The following is a 25,070-nucleotide window of genomic DNA, read 5'->3' as shown; positions in this document are numbered from 1 at the left end:
GTGGAACACAGGATCTCTTTTGTCTCAGTATTGCACAGAAAAATTGTCCAAATATTTAATAGATTATCTAGATTGTTTTGCATAAAATTTGACTTCATGGAAATTCCGAAGCATTCACATTTAAAAATGATGGATATGCTTTTATTGAAAGTGTTGGGTTTGGGATTTGATTCCCCAACCAGCCAATTGGCAATAATGCTCGGACTTACAAAGTAAAAATTACTATTTAATATTCTTTATTATGTTCCCTAAGTTTGACCAAATCCGTCATGTACTTGTTGTATTTTTATAACATTTACAAATCAATTCACTCAAACACTGCAGAAAGCCAAACATTAAAGTCTATGAAAGAGCGTGTTATAAGACAACCACTGACATAATTAGTGGCAAATGTAAGTTGATTGAAGTGCTCTATTTTAATTTTTCGTTTCTGCCTCACCCTCTGGTGAAGGTTCTGGTATTCCAGAGCTGAAGACCATCCTGAGAGGGGTGGTACTTAAGGAATATCTGACCCTCAAGGCCTTTATTGCTAAAGTCATCGGTCTGACTGCCGCTCTGGGCAGCGGCATGCCAGTCGGAAAGGAGGTGATAAGTGTTCTTCTTTATTACCTCTTCTCTTCTTGTTGTTTATTTGAATGAAATGTTCTTCTCTCTCAGGGTCCTTTTGTCCACATAGCCAGCATCTGTGCAGCTGTTCTTAGCCGCTTTATGTCCTTCTTTTCAGGGGTTTATCAGGTGAGCTGAGGGCAACATTTACTTAAATCCCATCTTGTCTTTGATGACCTCTGGTTGACCCCTTAATCTCCCCCCTCTCTCTCTTTGGATCAGTAGAACCCATACTGTTACACAGACATCCTGACGGTGGGCTGTGCTGTTGGGGTGGGCTGCTGCTTTGGTACTCCGCTTGGAGGTAAACATGGTGTCCATTCTGGTGAAATCCATGTATGCTAGGAGTGTCTGTGCATTAAGATCTTGAAGAAGGAAAAACCATATAGTTGCAGTTCCTCAAACGCCCCTTGGGAGCATCTTACAAGCTTAAGTTTGACCTTTACAGTTTGAAACTGAAAAAAAAGACGCTGGCTGCAAAACATCTTTGGTCTTATTAAGTTCACTTTAATTTTGACAAGTTTCAGTGAAATAAATATAAAGGCAAATAGAGAATAATCACAATCTTTGTATTTATTGTCTTATTTCACAGCTCAGGAGTCCAGCGACAGGCAGTTGATGAGGAAAAGCCATTCTGCACATTTTTTAAGTTCTACATTATTTAAACAGAGAGACGTACAAAAGCAACAGCCAGAAAATTAATCAATAATAAAAAAACAATGCTGGAGATTGTTTTATTTTTGGTCGAAAAGTCAACTATTTTTTTCATTAATTGATTTCATCTATTGGGGATTTATTAGATAAGAACAGAGTCACAAGATTAGTCAAAACAAAATGTCAGCACGATACTAAGACAGTATTGACAAAATAAAGCAAAAATGGTAGTAGGCCTAAAAACATGTAGGTACACACAAAAGGTTGGTTGGTAGATTTCTCACCAAAATACATTTTGTGTCATAAGTGATATCTTATAAGAAACAGGAGGAGCTCCTCTTTAGAACAGGTGAACATGCCTTTCAAACAAACAAAATATATGAGTAGAAACTGTGTTTCTATTAAAAAAGGATTGAGTGACAAAAGCAATGGTTTCAGACTAAGACGATCCACAGGAGGTCCAACAGGATCCAGTAGGGCATCAGTAAATATTCTTTTCTGTGGAATTTCCTGAAAATATAAAACTATATATAAAAGTTTCTTAGCAGTAGTTTTAACTAAAGTTTTCATCAGCAATAGTAATTTTTGTGTTGGTCATTTGAAAGAATGGTGGGTTTATCTACCTTATTTTGTGATTAGCCAAACAAAGTGTATCAGAACTGTTTTGTTTGAGGCCACTTTCTGACTTTTCATCTTTATTTATTTGCAGGCGTGCTCTTCAGTATTGAGGTAACATCCACATACTTTGCAGTGAGGAACTATTGGAGAGGATACTTTGCCGCTACGTTCAGCGCCTTCATTTTCAGAGTGCTGTCTGTGTTCAACAAAGATGCAGGTCCAGATTGTCATGTTTTTTTTGTTTGTTTGTTTGTTTGGGTTGTTTTTCAATATTTAATAAGATCTACTGATGGAAATCAACATTTCATCTTAAAATCTAACAGGACAACTGATACAATGGGTTTGGCTTCAGAAATTATGAAATTATATTAAAACCAGACCAAACTGTCATTGACTTTATTGTACCAGGCTCTTATGTTTTCTATGTGACTTTACTTCAGATAATGTTGTTAGTGTTTTTTCAACTATAACTTAAAGATAGTTTGTGTCATTATAAGAAAGTATTATAAAAGAGAACCAGATGCTTTTTATATTCTAATTAGTAAAAATATATAAATATATCCACTAGGGGGCACCCTTACTCCAGTTTCCAAAAACAAACTTTTGTCCAAAAATCTCAGATTTCTGAAGCAGAAATTTAAGTTCCTTAAAAAAATCAAAAAGGAGTAGGTTGCTGGGGAGTAATTAATAGTTATGAGAGTTATTCTGATTGTAAAATACTCGATTTTATTATCAAAATTTTTTGGGCCTTTCTTTTTTCTTTTTACGGCAGTCACCATCACAGCTCTGTTTAGGACCAATTTTCGTATGGATTTTCCCTTTGACCTGCAGGAGCTTCCAGCATTTGCTATTATTGGGTGAGTTATTGATCCATTGAAGCCATTTTTCACAGAGGAAAATGGCTTCAGTGAATGCCTAATGATGTGTCTAAGTGTGGCAGAGCTTCAGCATTTAAATTCAAAATCAAATTAGACGTTTTCTTCTATTTACTTTTTCAGGTATTAGTGTGATTTTTTTGAAAAAAAAGTCATTTTCTGCTATGCAAAAGCATGCCTTTCGATGTTTTTTTTATTTTTTATTTTTGCTTAAAATGCCTGAAGAAATGTGCCAACAATCAGTTATGTGTCAAAATATAATTTGAGTACATAACTGAGTTTATGATTAGAGAGGAAAAAATCTAACCTGATTAACTTTTTATTCTGTAAAGTGCAATTCTGGACTCAGATATGATATCTGACTCAGATATGTCAGACCCAGAACTGTTAGACAAAATACGGATCCAGGATAACATAAAACAAGCAGAACCAATTGGAAAAAACTGCACGTCCCTTTTGACTTTGCTAAAGTTAGAGATGATGATCCCAAATTAAGAGGGAGACTTTTAGACGAAAGAGATCCATGAGAATTACTCTTCAAAGACTCGTCTCACTTTTGACAAAAACATCTGGATTGCCTCCAAGACTTTAGGAATTTTGTTCGGAGAATTGATGAGACAAAACCAGAAAGTTTGTGTGCAGTTACACCATGCAGTCAATCAAACATCATTTAAAAAAGAGAGCATCGAAGCAACAGTCAAACAGGCGGTGGTAGTGTGATGGTGTGGGCTACCTTACAGCTTCAGGACCTGGAGGACTTCTTATGAATGATGGAGCAAAAAATGTCTTTTATTCCAATAATTCTTGAAGGAGACATCAGTTGCTGAGCTCAAGAGCACTTATGTAATGCCGCAGAACAAAGGTTCAAACTCACCAGAATAAATCAAATAAATGAATGAAGGTCCTAGATAGCTCTACTTAAAGTCTGGACGTGTTTAAACTCAAATTTACAACATTTCTTCTTAAAAGTCAAACATACAGTTAATCAGAAATGATTAAGTTTTTAAGTCAGTTGTTATTCTTCCCCTTTACTGTTTTGCATCAACAGACTTGTTACACTCTTCCTTTTGACATATACTTTTGCCATTTTGCAAACAAATACATGGCAATAGGTTTATCTTTTTTTTCTTGCACGATCCATTTTTCTGCAGGATATCCTGTGGGTTTCTGGGAGCTTTTTTCGTCTATCTCAACAGACAGGTTGTGTTGTTCATGCGACGGCCGAACGCCATGACCCGCTTCCTCATCAAACAGTGAGTCTGAGTCTTTGAATCCAAAAGTCTTTTTTTTTCATTCTGAGCTTGGATGTATTGTTTGTAGGAAATGAACTCCTCACATCTCTGTGTTCTCCCTCCCAGCCGGCTCATATTTCCCGCGGTGGTGACCCTCGTCATCGCCTCTTTGACTTTCCCACCTGGCTTTGGACAGTTCATGGCAGGAGAGGTCAGACTTTAAATCATGCCAACTCATCCCGTCACTCAGAAATCCTCTCAGCTTTTATTGGGGCGGTCTGCAGAGCAGGAGAATGCTTCACATGCTCACCTGTCTGCAGCGCCAACAACTTATTTACACGACTTCAAAAGCATGGCCAGGGAAGTTTATTTGCTGAATTATATATAAGTGAACTTAATGCATAACTAAAGCAGTACAAAGTAAACTGAGGGCATCTTTTTTTTTTGACCTGGTGAAGATGAGCCTGCAGCTTTCCCCTAGCAGGCCTCACATCACAGGAGCACTGAAGATCAAACTGTGACCTTTCTTTGTTAGAATAAATCCAAAGCTTACCTGCTGCTTCAATGAGTATCAAACAGCAACAAACTATAGTTTTTTTTTTTAACATTAAGAGCTGCTAATTATTACAAATGTGGATCTTTGTATCAGATTGATCTTCATCTTCAAAGTTAAATGCTTCCGAGAAAACTTGCACAAAGTTCTGTAAAGGGGTTTAATGAATGAACTGGTCTCCATTTTTACAAAAGGTAGAATGAAGAGAGGATTCCAACAACTGCAGAATCTCTGATCAAACCTTAAAGAGAGTTTGGTTGAAAGTCTAATTGCACCAATGCCTGAAGACAGGCTCATTGGAGTCACCCCACCCCAAATAGACAAGATGGGTGTGGCTTTTGACTTAGAAGGAGAGAGGTGGGTGTGGCTTTTGACTTAGAAGGAGAGAGGTGGGTGTGGCTTTCTGTGATTGTTTCAAAGCTAGTCCCCCGAACTCTCTTTTAAACTTGAAACAAACCGGGAAGTGCCGAGTGTTGCAGCTCCTCAGAGAATCACTGGAGGCTGGTTGCAGAAGAAATAAAGCTATTAAAAATTCCAACTTCACACTAAAGATAAACATGTTACCAGCCTGCTGTCAAACACCTTTTGATGTTTAAAGCTTTTTTATTATTCATGGGGTGGGGGTGTCCACTTCAAGCATGTTTAGGGGCGGGGTTTCTCAATTGGCAGGCACGTGAATTTTAAAAACTTTACTTTATACACTGTATACTGTTGATACCGTGCAGGGCCGAAAGGGATTTTTGCCTAGAAAAAACAAAAACTGTTTTTGATAGCTTTAAACTCAAGTGAATATACATTTAAAAGAAAATCCAACAATTTTACATTTTTTGGACTTGTATCAAATTACACAAGCCTTATTTTTCACTTTTTCTGTCTCTTGATAGTTTAATCTTGAAATTATTCTTTGTAAGACACTAAATCATAAAACAACACCATATTTTTTGTTTAGGCACACCGTTTTCACTCCATGGTATCATGGAAAATTGTCCTTATTTAATCACTTCTCCCTTCAGAATAAAGCAAACAAACACCAGACCTGAGTAAATACGTCTCTACAGCAGATGTTTCACAAGTGCTGTCAGTTTGCTTTGCAGACGTCTCTGCAGAGTTTCAAGGTGAAATTTTAGATATCTCTGCATCAACAGCTCACCAACCCAGAGCGCAGAGCTCGCCGTGCGTCTCGCACATGCTCAGAATTGATCCCTAGGTGAGAACCAGGTGTGTGCGTTTCTGCATATGTCATTCAGTAGCGTCTGAACATGCTTCAAGGCCTCATTGAAAAAAATGTTCACACCTTCAAATCCTGATCCTTTCCACACAACAGTGAAGCCAGAATATGTGTGTGTTCCACTTCTGTAGCTTTAGAGACTTTAAGTGCAAATTTCAGATGTTAAACTAAATTCTGGTTCTCCTCTGTGTTTCCACACATAACACAAATATAAAGGATCTTGACTCAGCGCTGAGTCATCTGAATGGTGCTTTTGGACCAAAGCAACAGCATTTAGTGTCCGTGAGCAAAGACACATTTATGCAAATGTGGAGCAACATAATTTAAGTGCTTCATCATGTGAGTCATCTAAGGAGAATGAGTCATTCCGATTCAGATTTCACCACTTTCTTCAGCTTCTTTGTGTCGTCTGACCCCCCCCAACTCACACAGTTTTATTCCTTTTACTCCTCTGTCCCTTCATTAGACTCCATTATTTTCCTTCATTATTATCACTTCTTTTTATTGCTTTTATAGATATTTTCATTCACTATCTTTTCTCACTGACTGCTCATCATCCTTCTAGATTTTAACTCCTTCTCCTTCTGTCGTTTTTGTCTCCAGCTGATGCCCAGAGAGTGCATCAACTCGCTGTTTGACAACTTCACATGGACAAAGATTTGGGGGTCGCCCCCGCCTGTGGGTTTGGGCCGCTCAGCTGCCTGGCTGCACCCCGATGTCAGCGTCTTTGTGGTGCTGCTGCTCTTCTTTGTAATGAAGGTATGCGGCTGCTGAGAAAATGTGGGTGTTGTTTGAGGACAAGCCACCTCCCGCCTCCCTCTTGTGGAGAAGTCTGGTTCCTGTTGACGTCAGAACTCTCGTCATCATCTCCTTCATTAGGGACTTTTGTTGCAGGTCACTCATTTTATGTGGTGGTGAGGAGCATCTGTGAGTGTGGGTGTGGGTGTCTTCATTTTCTCCTTCTTCAAGGTCAAACTTGCAATCCCGCAACCTGGAGAATCCTAATCGTTGTAGATTTTTATTAATGCACATTTGCAAAATACGTAATTTGTTAAATGAGTCAGCAAAATATTTGTTAAACTCAGTGAAAGGTTTACATTAAGCAGCTGTTGTTTACAGTAAAGAAGTAAAGAAAAAGCAGAAACTGCAGCTGTACTGTCACTAAAACTTACAAGCTGGTTGATGTATCCCTTCAGTTTCACACTAAAGACAACAAGACACCTCCACTCATCCCATAATAAAAAAAAGGTGCTTAAGGTTTTTTTAAGGCCTAAGTCCTCAGGCAGATGCACAGACGTCCAATTCTGCCATGCGTGTTTGAAAATGAGACAGAGGGCTTTTTTTTCATTGTTGTTTTTTCTTTGAAATTTGAAAACCAATATTTTTTACAGTATTTGCTGCATAACTTGAAGCTAAATAGCATATGTGGAAAATGACATGCATCCCTACAAACCGTTTTATGCAGAATAGAAGTCATCTGCTGAGATAAGATTTGAAGAAGAGCGTTTTGTGACAGAAAATACACTGGATTGGCCCCGAATTCCCAGCTCTGAGCTCGTTGCAACGGGTGGGGGAAAAGGGGCGGGGTTGCTCCACACCAACAATCCCGCCCACAACTAAGAGGTGAATTTTTAATGAACTACTGCCGTTCTACAGAGACTGTCTTGGAAAACCATACACTTTTTAAAAAAGATATTCATGACCCCTTCAGATGCATTATTATCATTATTATTGTTGTTCCAATATCCCGAGATGCATTTCTAGGGTATTTAGCTTTCAAACACATAAAAAAACAACTTCTGGTTGAAATGCACAGGCCTGTATATATAAATATTTGTAGGAGCGTATTAAAGCCCTTCGCTCAGTGTCAAGCAGCAGCTAGATCATGGAGCTCGTCGGTTGTGCAGAGCGGCACCCAGCCGGGAAACTTTAATTCCTCTGAAGCGGAGCGCAGCTCTCTGTTCAAACTCAACTTATCCACCACGTTCATCTGCCTTCCTGTCATCTTCTGCTGCCTTCTGCTCCTCAGGAGGACACGCACAGACCTTGCGTGTCCTCCTGAGGAGGACACGCAAGGTCTGTTTGGCTGGAGTCTGTTTGGCTGGAGTTTGGCTGGAGTTATTCTAAACCAAAAGAGCAAACTCTCTATGAAAAGGCTAAATTTATTATTTCATTTAAAAAAAACAACAACATATCCTCTTGATGAAGGGACTGCTGATGAATCTGCTTGAATCCTGTTGTTCAGAAGCAAAGTGCTTCAAAGCTTCAGATCAGGTTTATCCAGGCGCTGCATGGTAGTGAGAAACCATTTTTCCAGCTTGTAAAGGACTGACGCTCACTCAGTGACAAGTGTGAGTGCTGACTACTCCCCTCTAATCTCCAATAGAGTTGAACTTTTCCTTAGGATGTAATTCTGTTAATCCATTGTGAAATGTTTGTGGATTGTTTTAGTTATTTACAATTTTCGAATATCAAACTAAATTTTAAATAAACGCCTGCGTGACTACAAAAGAAGATTAAACAGAATTTTAAAAAATGCTGTGCCTGAAACAAGCTGAAAAATTAATATATGTTGCACCACTGAAGCAGAAACTAGTGGAATCCAGAAGTCATCATCTTTAGTCATTCGTCTTCTAGATCTTCTTTGGAGATATGTTTAAATTCAGACACATTGAGGGTCCTCACTCTAACTGAAATCCTCCAGAACATTTGCTTATCCATGATGAGGGGAACTCTGCTGCATTTGGATAATTGTTCTGCTGCAGGGCCCAAATAATCTTCAGCTCAACTGATAGAGAACGTTCTCCTTTAGCGTTTTCTACTAGAGAACGCCATTTGTAACGAGACTATAGGTCCTGAACCTGTGAACCCATTGATTTTATTTGTATACACTGCACTTACACTTAGATTTTCTTGTGAATAACACGCTTCTCTGAAAAAAAGGGATCCTACGGGGCATTCATGCCAAGTTTGATGCTTTTTTTCAAAATGTATGATTACTTTCATAACCGGCCCCCTATTTGCCTCCTATGTTTGTTCAGAAGTTTCTTTCATGTTGAATCCTGGTCTCCTGTGTCACTTCAGTTCTGTCTGTGTGGTTCTGCTTCTTCCTTAGGTTTGTGTTCTTTTGGAATCCTTTTGGTTACTCCTGAGGGTTCCTGTAATTGAATAGAATCAATCTTGCTGTGGTTCTGTGAAAACTGCTTAGATACCTTTGTAACCCTTTTAGGGTGAGGGACGCCTGTGACTGGGTTCTTATTTGTACTCTTTACACTGACCTGACTTTCTGTAAGACAGTCTGTTGTTACAGTGATTTCATATTTTAACAAATTTGACAGAAACCATGTCTTGGTGTGAAAAAAAGCGAATTAAATCCGTTTTGAAGAAATTATAAGTTCGATTTGATTGCAATTTTGCAAAAGGATCGGTTACTTTTTCACATTCATGTAAGGAATATAAACAGGTTTTTGTAAAGACATTAACTTGTTATACAAACCTAATTTGACATTACCTATAAAAGTTAATGTAGTTGTTTTATACTATGTTTGAAGATACAAACAACTGAAGGGGTTAATACTTTCCTACATTTCGTTTTCCTGTCCATCCCTTCATCTGCAGCTCTTCCAGTCTTCCTGCTTTCTTCTCTCTGAGTCTTCGGCAGCATCTCTGCTTTGTGCTGCATCAGCCATCTGTTTGAGGATTTGGGAGCTGATGGACTGACTAAAGCTGTGTGTCTGGGACTGATTGATTTTTGACTTTCAGGATTAAAAGAAAAGAAATCTGAGCTCAGTTCTGTCTTCAGGACAGCAACCCTGAAGTTTTATTTTGAAGGTTCAGTGCCAGACAATAATAAAAAAGGATGTGTAAATCATAAAATGAATTGCAAAAATGTTAATGTAGCGCTTTACATAAAATGAAAGTGTGGTTAGAAAAACTACTCTGACGTTTTGAATGTGTGGGGGTTTTTTGGTCACAAACATAGTTATTTTTAAAAAGAAGATTTTTTTTTTCCTTTTTCCTGTCTAGTTCTGGATGTCTGCTGTTGCCACGACAATGCCCATCCCATCCGGGGCTTTCATGCCGGTCTTCATCCTTGGTGAGAAATAGCTTCTCTTCAAAAAACAGAATAATTCATTTCAAAAATAAATTCCTGCACAACAGCTTCAGTTTTTTTTTTTAAATGATACGTTCGTTATACATCATAATTTGATTACTTTTCTCTTATTTTGAAATTCTGATGTAACTAAATACTTGAACATTTCCAGGTTAAACAACAAACATCCTATTGGTGTGCGTTTGGTGTCTGACAGCACAAAGTTTAAATTTCCAGCTTTGTTTCTGCATTTTTTACAGCAGCTAACTTTATTTCTTCCTTTATTCATAGTCGTAAAATGCACTATAAAATAGTTTCAGTTTACCAGCCTTTTTGATGACAAACTATCCCACATCATACATTGCCCAGAGTATTTTTGTCTGTTTTGTTTTTTCGTAATCTTTTAGATTAATCCTTGCATTTCTGTATCATCTTCCAATAACCAGATCACCTATTGTTCTATACCTCCAAGGATATAGACATAAATTCTGTGAAATCTTGAGGTTTTCTCTTTTTCCTCCATATTTCCTTCCTGCAGGAGCTGCGTTTGGCAGGCTGGTGGGGGAGATCATGGCCACTTTGTTTCCCGATGGGATTGTGTTTGATGACATTCTGTACCGCATCATCCCTGGAGGGTACGCAGTCATCGGTTAGTCTCCAGTTTTTGTTTCTACATCTGGGATTGGACCTGTAAAAAAAGTTTGGTCTAATTGGTTCGATTTTCATTATTTTAGAAGTGTTGGAGTTTATTAAGGTGTGAGCAATGTGCATTTATGGTTCATCTTTAGTTTGATTTAAAGCATCCAACCCAAATTAACCTAAAAATGAGAAGTGGTACTCCCTTTTGACTGCAAAGGTATTATTAAAGTATAAGGTATTATTCTGGAAGGTATTTTTCTGGATTATAAATATGCCCACTATGCTTGGTTAGTTCTCCTTCCCCTCCTGACCGTCAGTGTCTTAAATCGACCAGCCAGAGGTCGAGTGTCCTTTTTCTTTAACTCCACAGTCATCCTTCATGCTCTTTCCCCCCCTCCTCATCTAATTTCCCCCCTTCTCCCAGTTGGTCCTCCTCTCCCTCCTGCCTTCCATCCGAGGTTGCTTTGCTCTGACAGTTAAATGCCACCGCAGGTTTGTTTTACCTTTCTCACCTCAGCCGATGACCCAGAAATGTGGCCTTCAGTCACTCTCAATCCAGCAGTCCTGCAAAGGTTGTTTCTCTTCTTCATCTTTTGATCTCTTCCTCCTTTTACTCCCCTGATATCTTTTTATTCTCTGAATATAAGGTGTGTTTGTTTTTCAGGTGTATCCTCTTTGATGACGTTCAGTCTCTACATGTTTACTCTTTTTTGTATTTTCAACTTTTTTCTATATTTTACAGTTTCATAATCCTGGCCTTAAAACATTAGTGTCTAAACTGGCCTTTATCATACCTTCCACCCATGTTGGTTGTACACCGTCCATGCCTCTGTTTCTCCTCCAGGAGCGGCAGCACTGACTGGAGCGGTGACTCACACTGTGTCCACAGCTGTCATCTGCTTTGAGTTGACCGGTCAAATCTCGCACATCCTCCCCATGATGGTGGCGGTAATCCTGGCCAACATGGTGGCCCAGGGACTGCAGCCCTCCCTGTACGACTCCATCATCCAGGTCAAAAAGCTCCCCTACCTGCCTGAGCTCGGCTTTGGACACATGAGGTCGGTCTGAACGCCACAGAGGAAAAACGTCCCGGCAGATTAACGCATACATCATACAAAACATTAGTCCTGGAATAGAATTAGATAAAATAGAAATGGTTTCATTTAATGCAGTATTTGTGTGCATTCCTCCACAGCCAGTACAACACCTTTGTGGAGAACATTATGGTCCGAAAGGTGAAGTTCATTTCTTCTCAGTCCACATACAGAGAAGTCAAACACCTGCTGGACTCCTCCTCACTTAAAACTATCCCCCTGGTGGACTCAAAAGGTTAAAAAATATTCTAAATTGAGTGAATCTTTTTTTAAAAATGAAGATACACATTTAATTTACAATATCTACAACTCTGCAAAATACAATTTTGACATTTGTCCTTCAAGACTCCATGATCCTGCTGGGCAGCATCGACCGCTTGGAGCTTCTGGCTCTTTGTGATTGGTGGTTGTCACCGGAGAGGAGACTCCTGATGCTGGTGAGAACGCTCGCCTTTTTCTTGTCAAGTCCTTTCCTTAGAGCTCAAATATTTTATTCCACGTAAACTAATCTAGATTAAAAAACTAAAACTATAGACCTCATGGTCAATGGTTAAAAATGTGGTGTATCCAGTAAATGTCGTGAGAATGATTAGAGAGAAAAACTAAACTAAAACTAGATTACAAAATGTGTTGCATTGAAAAGATTTCAGGTGATGGAATAACAAACAGAATAAAATCCCTCATCACCTAAAAAGGTAAAAGTCAGCTGAATTAATTATCTTTTTTTTTCTTTTAAAGCTAAATTCCTAAATAAAAAAACACATAAAAAGAGACCAAGGCTTTAAAAAAATTATTCTTAAATGTTTGGTTAGGAACAGCTGGAAAAAAAGATTAAAACAATTATTGAAACAAAGGTTAGTCTTTCGCTAAATACTACATTAGCTAATAAAAATCCAAACTGGCATTAAAAATGGATGCTAAATGTGGTAATCCAATGTTGATAAATCTTTACTAAATGCAAACTTACATAAAGAATATGTTAAGGGGGTGAACATACACTGAATTCTTTTTGAATGCTAAATGAAATTCAACAATGTTTCCTTTAGTTTGCACTCAAACTGAGCACAGTTGACACTTTCCACAACAGGTGATGGGTGGCTGTCATGAGCCGTTCAGAATGATAAATACTCTTTACATTTCAGTGTGTTTTCTTCTGGACGGGAGTTTAGGGTCGCAGTCTACAGGAGCAGAATCCGTGTCCAAGACACAGCTGGGAGTCCTTTGCCTTCGTGGATGAGGAAGAAGAAGATGAAAAAGAGAAGGTGTCACTCTAAATTTTGATTTGTGAATATATTTGTTTTTGTAATATAGTCATAATTGATTTTCATCATTTCAGTGTCCTGATCCATTTGCCATCTGCTCTGGCAGTTGTTAAAAACTGTTATACTGATAGAAATTCAAATTATTTTACTAGGAATAAATACAGACCAGTAGTATTCTGTGACCGTGTGTTTGTGCGCAATTTGTTTCAGAACACCCCACGATATTTCTGAAAGTTGTAAAATGGTATAAACAAGCCACTGAAGTTACAAATAAAAGAAATTTGAATCTATTTATATTTAAAATGTACATTTATTTTTTCATTTAGAAACCAAACTGTACTTTAAACTTCTAAATCTATAAAGTAGACACCTTCTAACCCAATTATGACAATCTTTCTACAATAGAAATGAAATATTCTTCAGAAGTTCTCATCAATGTTTGGCATTTGTAGGTTGCTTTGCCTTCACTCTTCTTGTATTTGTAAAACTGTAAACTCTGACAGAGCTGATGTTCCACCTTCCTTTGACTGCAGGATAATTTGGTTCAGGAGGAGAGGAACGGCCCTCTGACCTCACCAAAACCACAAGAGCCTTCATCAAACCACACTGCATCAGCTGCAGGTGAGGATCAAACCGTTTGGTGGATTAAAAAAAAATCCTATTTTTAACAAACTAGAACAACAGCTGCATTACTTTTTTATTTAGAATAATTTAGCTCCACTGAAAAGCTCCTTATCTGTCTTAAAAAGGGGCGACATTTTTAACTAATGCGAACTAGTGGAATTAACAGCAAGGCTAAGTATAGGCACATTGTTTTAATTTGCCAAATTTTTAATTCTTTTGTTCAAAGATTAGCATGTGGTAATAAGCTGCATGAGACAATTTGCATGTAGCATTCTGCACCAGCTTCCCCAGAGAAAGAGGATACATGAGTAGAAAGAAACCCCATATTTCAGATGCACCCATTCAGTCTGTTACCACCATAGCAAGCTCTGACAGTCTGTTCCCAAGTCTGAAGCAAACCCCAAAGTGACAAATGTTGCACTTCACCAAAGAATTATGTGGGGCTGGTTTCAGAAGAGAGCAATTTTAATACATATGTTAGTCCTTCAGGGCAACAGGATTAAAAAAGTTCATCTAGAAGATATTTTGCTGCTCATGCGAGAAGAAGCTGCTCGACCTTTTGGTAGCCAATTGATTTTCCAAAATGTTTCAAACTGTGGGAATTTCCAGAAACCTTGTGAGTCATTGAAACTAAGTTCTGATTCTCTGGAGATAATAATTTGCATTTGACATTTGTGCTGTACTATTATTGGGCATTGATGTACCAGACATGTATGAAGCTGGAGAAATTTAGCAAAAATACGTAAAAAGCAGCAAAGACATTAATCAATTTCCCGTGATTCAAAGCAAAGGTAGATGACAGTTTTCGTGTTTTATTGTGCTTTTGGTGAAGATTTGGAGTTTGCATTTCTCCACAAGATTGATTGTTTTTTACACAATTTGCCTAAAAAGGGGTTTTATAGAATTAGCTTCTTGCTATGTCTCGATAATTCACCAAAAAAGAACAGATGACTAGATATTTAGTCCTATCCCAGATGGTGTTCAGGCCTTATTTCTATTCAAACTTTGGAAAAATTATACAATATTTAAGCTACTGCTCACAAGTCAATGCTTTGACTACTTTTCTTTCTCCTTTTGCAAAATGAATACAAACACATTTGCTTCCATGAGCCCAACAGATGCCAAATGATCGGAGCCAATACCTCTGTAACCCTAACATCAGCTGGGATTTGTTCAACAAACCAGATGCTGTTTTCATTGCGGTGGAACTCATCATTAGCCTGTCACACTCAACAAGTAACTGCCTCCCAGAGAAATTGTTTCCAGGGCGCAACAATGAGGGGTCTCTTTATTTTTGACAGACTCTAAAAAATCCCTCTAGCAATTAGGGTATGTTTGCAGGAGGTTACTAACTCCTGCTGTGCTTCTCTAGATGCCTGTGCCGAGAAAAATCCTCTTCGGTCTGTGAGGGAAACGCTCCATAATCTGTTCACCTCCAACAGCAGGCGGCTGGAGAAAGAGCCACAGGTCTGTGTGTGAGTGCTGACCTTATTGCATGTCTACGTGTCAGATTAAACCTTTTTGACATCCACCTTTTCTTTTTTATAGTTTTGATCAACACATTTTGAAGAAATCCTGCAATACAGCAACGCCTTTCTATAAAAATGATTCCATTGTAGCTCTGTTCTGTCAACTTTTTAGCACAGGGCTTTTTTCTCCCCACTCATGCATACGTACTGCATCTGATTGACGAGGACTTGCAAACACGCAGCTGCTTCCTTTGCCTCAGACTAACTCCCACGGGTGGAGTGTATTTTTTTTCCTCTCTCATATGGAAATTTAAAAACTGCATTGAGGAGGCAGAGTTATTTTATTCAGTTCAGCAGTGAGTGTGAAGAAAAACAAAACACCTGCAGGAATGAGATGCGAGAGCTTTGGAAATTGGGAAACCAGAATTTCATTTCTACATCCCCTCCTTCCACGCCTCTTGAATTTAAAAATCTGATTATCATTGACGTTTTTGGAGTCTGTCCCTCCTTCCTAGCTTCTTTTTATTATGGAAAATTGTACTCACATTGAATGCAAAAACTGTGTTATTAATATATAAAGATTAAATGGACAATTTCCATCTGATCTCAAACATGTCAGGTCATCATTTTAAGACTAGATTGTAAACTTTTAAATTGAATAGCCCTGCTCACTTAAATTAATGCACTGGGAATCTTATTGCCAAGGTTCAATTCTTTTTTTTATTCTTTTTTAAAGACTTTACTTCAAAATTCTATTTTCTGCTTCTCCCATATAATCCATTTACAATCTCAGTTCTATAAATTAGAGAACATCTCAATGCTGAAAAAGCTTTATAAATGTGTACATTTGTGCTCTTTGGTTCTTTGTTTCCAGGAGCCCTGTTCTCCCCCCCTCTCCGACACCATGACACCAGATGAGGTATGAAAAAGACAAACCTCAAAACATCTTCACATTTTTGCTGAATTTATGCTTATTTGCAATAAATAAATACTTTCCGCTCTAATTAATAATAATTCACTTTATATCAGACTCAGGTGCGGTCCATAGAAGAAGATGCAAATACAACATACATAATAAATTAAAATAATAAAAAAATAAAAAAAGAGTATAATCACTGTATGCAGTGTTTTCTCAAGGCAGAAATGTAGCGGCATGAGTTTTGTGATCAGTCAGAGACATGATAATTAAATTCTTAGATTTGTGCAGGCATTCCATGAGGCTGTTTAATGAATTAATTTTAATAAATTAATCTATACATTTATGTATTTATTTATTTATTTGTTTTTTTTTGTATTTATGTTTTGTTCTTTTACACAGTATTATTCTGGGTCGGTTGCTGTTCAGCCACTGCAGCTCTATATGGGGACCTGCATCGCCACCTTGGTGTGGTGAGGCTGGGTCCCCCCCCTTCGATGCTGGGATTTAAACCTTAAAAATAATCTGCTTGTTGTTAATGTATTTCTTGATTGATTGATTGCAGCCATAACACATATTTCTTAAGTTGGAGCACACTGACCGTCAACTTTGTTATGCCCAAAAATGTTTACATTCTACTTTGCAAGAGGTCCCATATGGTGGTGTCCTGGCCTGTTGTCCCCATGATAATATGAAAACACACATGCACATAACATCAGGTCACAGTCCCCATTAGGACACAAAACAAAGACACAGTTGAACATCTATGTTCCTGACTTACTGGGTTATGGGTAAAAATTCTTATTTGAAAGCCAAAATGTTAGAGGACAAGAAAACTTTAAAGAAACCTTAACATTGCTTTGCTTTGTGTGACTAAAGAGTAAAAATATTTTACAACACCAGCCAAATAGACAGCACTGCAACACTTTTGAAACGTACCAGGTGGGACTCATGCTTCCGCTGAAGTGTTTTTTAGGTAATTTAAGACCCATAAATGACCCAACTTTAGCCCCCTTCAATTCCCAACTAAAAGCTTAACTGTTTTTATCACCTTTTATTGGTTTTCTTTGAAGGAGTAGGGCTGCTCTGTCATGAACAATAGTAGTATTGTGACAAACTTGACATTTTTCCTTTTTTATCGGCCGAATCACCTTTGCTATTAGATATCACTGTTTTCACTGAGCATAGAGCCTGCTGTCTGCCTGAAAGCTGAATTTCTCAGATTTCTTCAGGTGCCTTCCAAATATTAAACTAAGCAGGAGGTGTTCATTGCTCTAGAACTGGTTTAGATCCCATATTAGACCCTAAAAGTACGCAGTAGCATCTAAATCAACCACACCTGCCACTTGTATAGTTTACCACCAATTATATGAGTTCAATATGAGCCATTGTGAAGCATTTTCACGTCATCTAATGACAAACATTGAACAACTCCAATTTAGATTTCTGACTTAAACGTTGCTCATTTTGTTTTTCTCTAGTTAAGATTAACCTGGACTTTGTTGACATCAGGGTTTCATGAAAAAATGTATTTTCCTTTATTCTACCTTCATTATCAGTAGTGGTAATGCTATTAGAGAAGATACAGCATCAAGGTGTCAAACAAATGTCCCTGTTGTCAAAATTTAAGGTTGAATTCAACATTTTTTAATCGCAACTTTTAGCTGAAACTTTTTTTTTATTTCAGCACCCTTCAAAAATATCTTCCACTCCTTTTTTGTTACCTACCCTTCCCTTAGGCAGCACACTCCCACAAAAAGACATAACATCGGTCTGTAATTCCACGAGACTGCTGTCCTTGTCACAACAGTCGGACCTCGTAGGAAAAATCAATGGAAAAGCTAAAAGGTGTCAGACATCTTAAATCTCAAAGGGGGGAACTGGACATTTAAGGACAAAACTAAGTTTTCAAGGATCTTCTTAGTCGTAGATGATTGTTGTCAGCTTCCTAAAACCACAAACTGCAGGTACCATACAGGACATGCATCCTATGAAACTGTTGTTGCTTGATTTATTTGTTTCATGATTCATTATGGTTCCCTTCTCTGTGGCCTTGGTCTCTGCTGCTTCAGATCAGAGCATGGGAGGAGGCAGAGATGGACAAACCAGTCGAAATCGATGAGATACGTGTCGATCCATCGCCTTTCCAGCTGGTGGAGAGGACGTCGCTACACAAGGTACATCTGCTTCCACACAATCATTAAAGCTCATGCATCTTCATGTTTTGAAGGTTTCTTAAATTTATTTTTGCCTGATAAATGTAACAAAGCAGTTTTTATTTAGAGATTTTCTTTTTTAGGAAAGAAACCTGTCCAAATCTTTACATTTTTTATGAAAAGTGTTTGACCTTTAACCTGGTAGCTCATTTGTGTCACCATCACTGAAAACAACTTAAATCCTGTTTTCATAATTGTATTTTTGAGGTTTGTGGAAAAATGTAGTTTGAGTCGTTTAAAATCAGACACAGAGGACTTTGAGGGGTCGTAAAAGACAGATTTCATTCTGAACCACTCACATAACCTCTACATACATTCTCACTCTCACTGTTTGAGGGCTTTAAGCAGAATCTCAGATTTAAGTCCAGTCTTTCACCAGAACACTCCAGATTCTTCATTTTTTCATCCACTCAGGGGTGGACTCAAAGTTCTGTTGCAGAACCAGAGTGATGTGAGCTTGGGTTTATTGACTGATGGAGGGCATCCTGCTTCAGGATTTTCTTCTAGAGAACAGAAATCATTGTTCTATTAATTATACTAATTCGTTAAGTTAGAAATGTCCTCTTTTGTCCTGTCGATCCACGGAGTGTTAAACCAAAGATTTTCTTCATACTCATTAACAAACCTTGTTGATCATTTTTTGAGTACCGGTAAATTTTTGTGTTCTTTCACCTTTACCGTGCATTGCCTTTTTTTCTTGATAATGTACAACATTATTGCGTTTAATTCACAAATTTAAAAAGTTAATCATAGATTGTATAGAATAGATACTTGTTTAACACTTGTTTAATGTTGACAATAGAATAGTCATCACATTTCTTTATAATTTTTATATACTTGTCAGACTATTTTCACAGGTTCCTATAAATGTTCTACATTCCTGCAGATCTGTTGATGTTTGGTACTTTTGCACACTGTCTCATTTATTCTTATTTCTTCCTCGGTTGTGTTTCGTCTTTGACTCAATCTTATTGGGACAAACCTGAAAGTGACCTCATATTTTCATGATGTTGAGGCATATGAACACCCTTCACTCTTTTTTTCTTTTCTTTTTTTTGCATCCCTGTAAACTCGTTCTGGTAGTAATCCTCATGGTGTTCTGTGTATCCGTGTGGAAAAGAGGCAGAGGAGATGGGATGTGCTGATGCATACAGAGAGCTGATCCACAGTGTGACCTCAGCTGGGTTATAAGTACAATAGTTTGCAATTTAAATGCACTCAAGGACTCTCCAGTATTCTTTTCACCAGGAGACCATTTTCCTTTGTCTTTGACAGAACGCTTAAAGATGCACAGAGACTGTGAATTCTCAAAGGTGGCAAAAAGAATAGAAACATGGATGTGCAAGTGTGAGGAAAGTTCTGTTAAGTGTGCTGAGCTCTCCCTCTTGCTGCGTCTCTACAGACCCACACGCTGTTCTCTCTGCTCGGACTCAGTCACGCTTATGTGACCAGCATCGGCAAACTGGTGGGAGTGGTGGCCCTGAAAGAAGTAAGGAACCAAGTTTGATTTTTACAACACTGCCTGCAGCTTTTACCACCAGCTTTTACTCACTGCTTTTTCCTTCGATTTTCTTTCTTTAATTCAGCAAAGTAATATTCATGTCATTCAGCACATTTGAAAGGATTTAATAAAAGGATTAAACGCTTGAACTTAAACACTCAAACCACTAATCAGGAGCAGTTTTTTCTAGATGCCAGAGAGGCTTTGTGTGAAGAAGTAATTAACCTCAAAGATCTTTTTTGAAATTGACTGGAATTATTGATTAATTCAGATAGTAAAACTTCAATATTAGAGAGAGATTACAGTGGTAAATTCCATTGGAATTTTATAAAATAAATATATATTTATACTTGCATTGATTTGTTAAGACAACAGGTGCCAGCCTGAGTGAAAAAGTTACTTACCACCTTTGTTAAACCATAAATTAACTATGTTTAACCGATTTTGAAACTCTTTTATTTGGGCCTTAGTTAGTGAGGTCCGTTAGTTAGGCCTCATCCCCATAGTTGTGCTTCTGTGACTATCTGCAATGAAACACCAACATTTTTGTCGTCTTTGGAGATAACAAAACATCTAATTTACCCAAAGTTTTAAAAATATGTAGACATGTTGGACATTTTGAAACATAACTATTGTGCGCCAGATATGAAAGTTAATGGCATTTTGCAGGGCCGTGCACAGGATTTTAGAGGGGAAGGGGCACAAAAGGCCTTTTAAACATCTCTGAAATTTAAAAAATAAACTACCAATGAAAAACCTCCAGTTCCTGACAGCTGTAACCAATGTGACTCTTGTCACAGGAGAAGTTGCTTGGTCCCTAAACAATTCTGGCGGCTCTGAGTCCAAGCGGAGCAGCAAAGACAGAAGCAGCAGCTCAGAACCCCCATAACACAATAATAATAAAAACTCAACAGATATAACACCTACACCCTTTGTTCTGTTCAAGCTCCACATTCTGTTCCCTTTAACCCAGAAGTACTGAATGCTGCAGTGCCTCACATAACCACAAGAGGTGTTTTAGTGATGTTCTTAGATGAGTCCAATTAATCTGGCCGTTCCAGGCTTCGGTAAACTATAAGTGACATCAGAACTGGTTAGAGTATAAATGTTTATGATTTAACTTTTAATGGAGGCATTAAAACTAAATAAACATTTGCATCATTCTGACAGTTTTTCAGTTTTAACTCACATTCTCCAACACACTGATACCAAGCGGCAAGGAGGAAACACCTACAAGCATCCATATTTTATTGAATGTTTGCATGATCACGATGCAGCAAAGTTAGTTACTAAATATTATTGTCATATTCAGCTTGATATGAAGACTTAAAAAGCTGTTGGAACTCCAGATACAAAAAAAAACAGACTTCTGTGGGTTTTTTCCCTTTCAGAAGCAGCACTTTTTGATAGATATCATAGCATCCCTGCAGTTTCAGGGCAAATTAAAGTCCAGTAGTTGTTCAAACCCCTTAAAATGCAGGTCTCAAACTTTAGTCTTCAAGGTGTCCTACATCTTTTCCAACTAACCTGCCATTAAAGCTCCTTATTGGCTAAAAACACCTGAGTCAGGTAATCAGCACCAGATGAAGCAGGATTTCTTACCAGCAGGATGTTGGCCCTCGAGGTCTTGAGTCTGAAATTCCTGCCTTGAAACAGCAGGGAGGCTTGGTAAGTAGCTTTTAAAGAAAAAGTGCATGTTAACCTTTCTTATCCTCGTTTGTTTGTTTCCCCCCACCTGCTTTCCTTCACAAAAGCTTCAGAGGGCCATCGAAGGCTCCACGCGTTACGGCGTGCGCCTCCGCCCACCCCTGGCCAGCTTCCGCGACAGCAACCACAAGCCTGTCCCCAAACCTTCCGCCTCTTCCCCTGCTCCTTCTCCAACCTTGACCTCCCCTCTCTCCCTCCAAGAGGTACCTGACAATCCCTCTGCATCAACCACCGGCCACCATCACCATCCTCTCGACCATGAGCATGAAACTGAGGTGTGGATCGAGGGGGTGGACAGGGAGGCGAGGGCCAGCTCAGAAGACAGCAGCCTCACGAGCAACCTCAATGTGCCTCCTTCATCAACTCCTCCCCCAGTCCCTGCTCCCTCCACATCCCCCCCTCCCTCTCCTTCATCCTCCCTCCCCCTCTCTACCTTGAGGGTCACACAAGGACTCTGCGAGGGGGATGAAGGCAGCGATGATGAGCCAATGGTATAGCTTTTTATAATGGAAAGGCTTTTTTTAACGTCTTGCTTCTTCTTTTCTTATACCTCTTAGGTTCCAAACTCAGTTGGTCCACTCCTCAAATCTCCATCTTATAAAAAGATCTGTGTTGTATTTTTTATTTTATTTTTTTAACTTTTTGCTCTGTTTTACTTTCAGTTTATTTACTAAGTTAAGCATTTTCAGGGTTTTACTATTTTTCCCTTTGTACCAAATCGCTTCATCAGCTCGCTGATAGTTGAGCTCATCTCATCTCAAAGACTTTATGAGGTAGACATTCATCCCATTTCAGTCCCAGTTCTTCAAACATTTCGTATACGAAGATTGTTGTCTATAACTTTATATTTTCTCTTCAATACCTGATTATTAAAAGTTTAAAGAAGGGGTTTGCTCTGAGTAGAGAAGCAGAGGTGAATCATCCTTTTGAGTGTCAGCATCCAGACAGAAGAAAAGTGATGGAGTGGTAGGTGACGTTTGGCTGTTTTGACCTCCACAATGCATCCTCAGAGCTTATGCCATCATGTTTTACTTAATGAAGAAAGCAGCTACATGCAGAGCATTTTTGTCCAACAGGATGCATCCCCAGGTTTCTCAGGTGCTGCCATAAGTCTTTAACATCATGTATTGTGAAGTAGTTTTTATGAGTGAATAAATATATTTATTTGTTAAGTGTAATGTTTTTCCCCAAAGCTCTTTTGTTTGCCAACAATTGTTTTAAGTGTACTTTAGCAAATGGGTTTTTGAAGCTCATAGAACGGTGAACAATATGGCAGAATAAAAATGTCCCTTCAAATTTGAGATTTTTGTACTTAGCAAACTTGACCATAAAAATAATATCTTTTTTGAAAAGCTTTTTTTACACTCTAAAGTGCTCAGATATTGTTGCTACGATGATAACTCAACACAATATTTATGATAAAGTGGAATTTCCCATAATTTTCATTACTAAAAAACTTTACAAAAAAATCTATTACATAAAAGCCTGTCTACGGTGTGGACATCATCTTCTCTTGAGTTGACGGTTTCTACTGTTGATCGCTTTCAGCCACATAAAGTGCATGCTAGCCTGAGAGGCAGAACAACATTTTGATGCTACATTCACATCAGGCATGTGATGCTAAAAGCACTTTGTTACGGTGTTCACACTGGACTGTCGCTACCCAATACTGGCACATGTCCGCCACTGGAAGGGGCTTGGTCAGAGTGGTGCAAATCTCCCAAATCTTGCTCCAGGCTTTTTCTTTCACAGCTCTATTCTGATAAAAGACTTGGTGTCATAGAATTCTAGCTGTTCATAAACTGCAATTATTAAATTCTCCTCCATGATCAATTGTTGGAACTTCAGTGAAATGAAATTAAATCCAAACATCACTCCCAATCCAAGTCCATGATTGGTCAAAGTTCAACCTGGTTTTGTAAGTAGAAACTGGCATAGTGATGCATAAATGAGAGAATTGTAAATGTGGAAGCTCAAAACGCACATTTCCGGCCTTTACATACACTTTTCATTGAAAGGGGTTTCTTGAACACGCTTTTCCGAAGGCGGTGTGTGTGTGTAGCTTGAGATATGGACCAAAAAAAGGTCAAAAAATTTTTGAGTGTTTTAAATCACTCTCTAAAACTGAAAAAAAAACATGATAGGAAACTTTTTTTAGGGTTCTTGTGACATCTTTTCAGACTCCCAGAAAAAACTTTCCGCAGACTTCAAGTGGTTCAAAACTCTGCCACCCGCATCATCACTTAGTTGCTACCCATTACCTACCGGATCACCCACAAAATCCTTCTTTTCCCCTATTAAGCCATCTATAACCTCTAGCGCAGTGTTTTTCAACCAGTGTGCCACGGCACACTAGTGTGCCGTGGGAGATGGTCAAGTGTGCCGTGGGAAATTGCCCTCATTAACTGATTTAACAACATTTTCCATCTCCAGGATTTCAGCTCTTTGTTCATCGTTACAAGTCCTGATAAAACACTTAGAAATTCAGAATATGAAAGATCGTAAAATACTTTTTTTCTTTGTGTTTATTTGATTCTATTAAAGATATGATTTGATAAGAATGACGGTACCGCGATTTAGCCGCAACTTCAGCTGTTTTAGGAAAAGCCCCGCCCCTTTAAATGTCTCCACCAATCATTCTTGGATTCTTAATCACATGTCATCAGTCTGACCAATCAGAAGTGATTAAAGTCCTCACTTCTTTGTTCTTAATTTTGCTGATAAAGTCGCTCAGTTCTAACAAAAATACCAGCTAAAGCTCGTCTTTAGCGGTGCAGCTTTCCACAGAATCCTGTGTCAGACCGTGGAACAAGTGAACAAAACAATGAAGCTCAGAGACGCTTGTCTTTTTGCGGTCGGCGGATTATTGAACTACATCTCCCATGATGCATTGGGTTAAAAGTGACAGCGTGAGCGTCTCGGCGCAAAACGAGTTTCTCTTAACATCTTGAAACCACAACGAACACAAATCAAACAGTTTTTAAATCTTCTAACTTAACTTTTATTACATCTTTTAGAAAAAAACAGCTGCAGCTTCCAGCTTTTTCTGCCACAATTATCACAAAAATGCAGGTGAGATTGTGGAGGGACTGTAGATCAGTAAAGACTATGAATTTGTCCTCTTTTTTTATTTTTATTTTTGAATGCTGGTGTGCCGCGGGATTTTTGTCAAGGTTAAAGTGTGCCTTGGCTCAAAAAACGTTGAAAAACACTTCCTTTAGCGCTTGAAAAATAGTTTGTTAAAAATGTTGGTTTTTGCCTGCTCTTCCCAAGAAAAAAAGGATGGCAATTCAAAAATTCCCCCCAAATTTTTTTACATTTCAAATGAGAAAGTGGTTTATATTAAAAGGTGGGGATGATCTGTTGTCAGTAGTGGTGGTGGAGGGTTTCTTTCATTTGTAACCAATTAAACCTGTATATATGTTTTAACTAACGTCATATTTTTTTTTTCTTTCACTTTATCTCACTACTCATATTTTCCCTCTTTTTAAATCTGAATAAAATTTCCTCTTGGTTATTGATGGTTTCCCCCTGCAGACCACTTAAGTGAAAAATGTGATTAACTCTGCAAACGATGAAAAATTAATGTAAACAACACTGAATTACTGGATTTAAGTGATCATATTTCCTTTTTATTTGAATATAAATTTTCCTGTCGCATTGATCAATTAAATCTATTTTTAATCACTTCCTGTGTATTATGTCCCTTATTTAGAAACATCTTTCGAAGTAAAACACGCATGAGTTTGATCCTTTGCATCACTGAAAGAGGAAGGCTCTGTG

At 38.2% G+C, this 25,070-nt stretch overlaps 1 protein-coding gene across 2 annotated transcripts in view; it reads left to right on the top strand.

Moving 5' to 3' along the window:
- Positions 1 to 22,465, top strand: part of LOC101174115 (chloride channel protein 1) — a 31,210-nt gene extending 8,745 nt beyond the window's left edge. The window contains exons 5-24 of one of the 2 annotated variants that reach the window (XR_013658868.1): positions 452 to 585; positions 658 to 735; positions 832 to 910; positions 1,970 to 2,095; positions 2,651 to 2,735; positions 3,905 to 4,006; positions 4,112 to 4,196; positions 6,370 to 6,525; positions 9,793 to 9,862; positions 10,398 to 10,508; positions 11,343 to 11,556; positions 11,694 to 11,827; positions 11,938 to 12,029; positions 12,762 to 12,854; positions 13,388 to 13,475; positions 14,851 to 14,953; positions 15,822 to 15,866; positions 17,936 to 18,040; positions 19,482 to 19,568; positions 21,335 to 22,465. Coding sequence is in view for 1 of the 2 variants with exons in the window: in XM_011480979.4 (XP_011479281.3) it covers positions 452 to 585; positions 658 to 735; positions 832 to 910; positions 1,970 to 2,095; positions 2,651 to 2,735; positions 3,905 to 4,006; positions 4,112 to 4,196; positions 6,370 to 6,525; positions 9,793 to 9,862; positions 10,398 to 10,508; positions 11,343 to 11,556; positions 11,694 to 11,827; positions 11,938 to 12,029; positions 12,762 to 12,854; positions 13,388 to 13,475; positions 14,851 to 14,945; positions 15,822 to 15,866; positions 17,936 to 18,040; positions 19,482 to 19,568; positions 21,335 to 21,784 (2,429 nt within the window). In the remaining variant the exon portion in view is untranslated. The remainder of the gene's footprint in view (positions 1 to 451; positions 586 to 657; positions 736 to 831; positions 911 to 1,969; positions 2,096 to 2,650; positions 2,736 to 3,904; positions 4,007 to 4,111; positions 4,197 to 6,369; positions 6,526 to 9,792; positions 9,863 to 10,397; positions 10,509 to 11,342; positions 11,557 to 11,693; positions 11,828 to 11,937; positions 12,030 to 12,761; positions 12,855 to 13,387; positions 13,476 to 14,850; positions 14,954 to 15,821; positions 15,867 to 17,935; positions 18,041 to 19,481; positions 19,569 to 21,334) is intronic. The other variant, XM_011480979.4, reaches the window with a different exon arrangement.
- The last annotated feature ends 2,605 nt before the right edge of the window (positions 22,466 to 25,070 follow it).

Source organism: Oryzias latipes, chromosome 11 (genome assembly GCF_053564925.1).
Source record: "Oryzias latipes strain Hd-rR chromosome 11, Olatipes_Hd-rR_3.1".
Taxonomy (NCBI): Eukaryota; Metazoa; Chordata; class Actinopteri; order Beloniformes; family Adrianichthyidae; genus Oryzias; species Oryzias latipes.
Note: the sequence above shows the minus strand (reverse complement) of the source record. Positions and strands in the feature narration are given on the sequence as shown.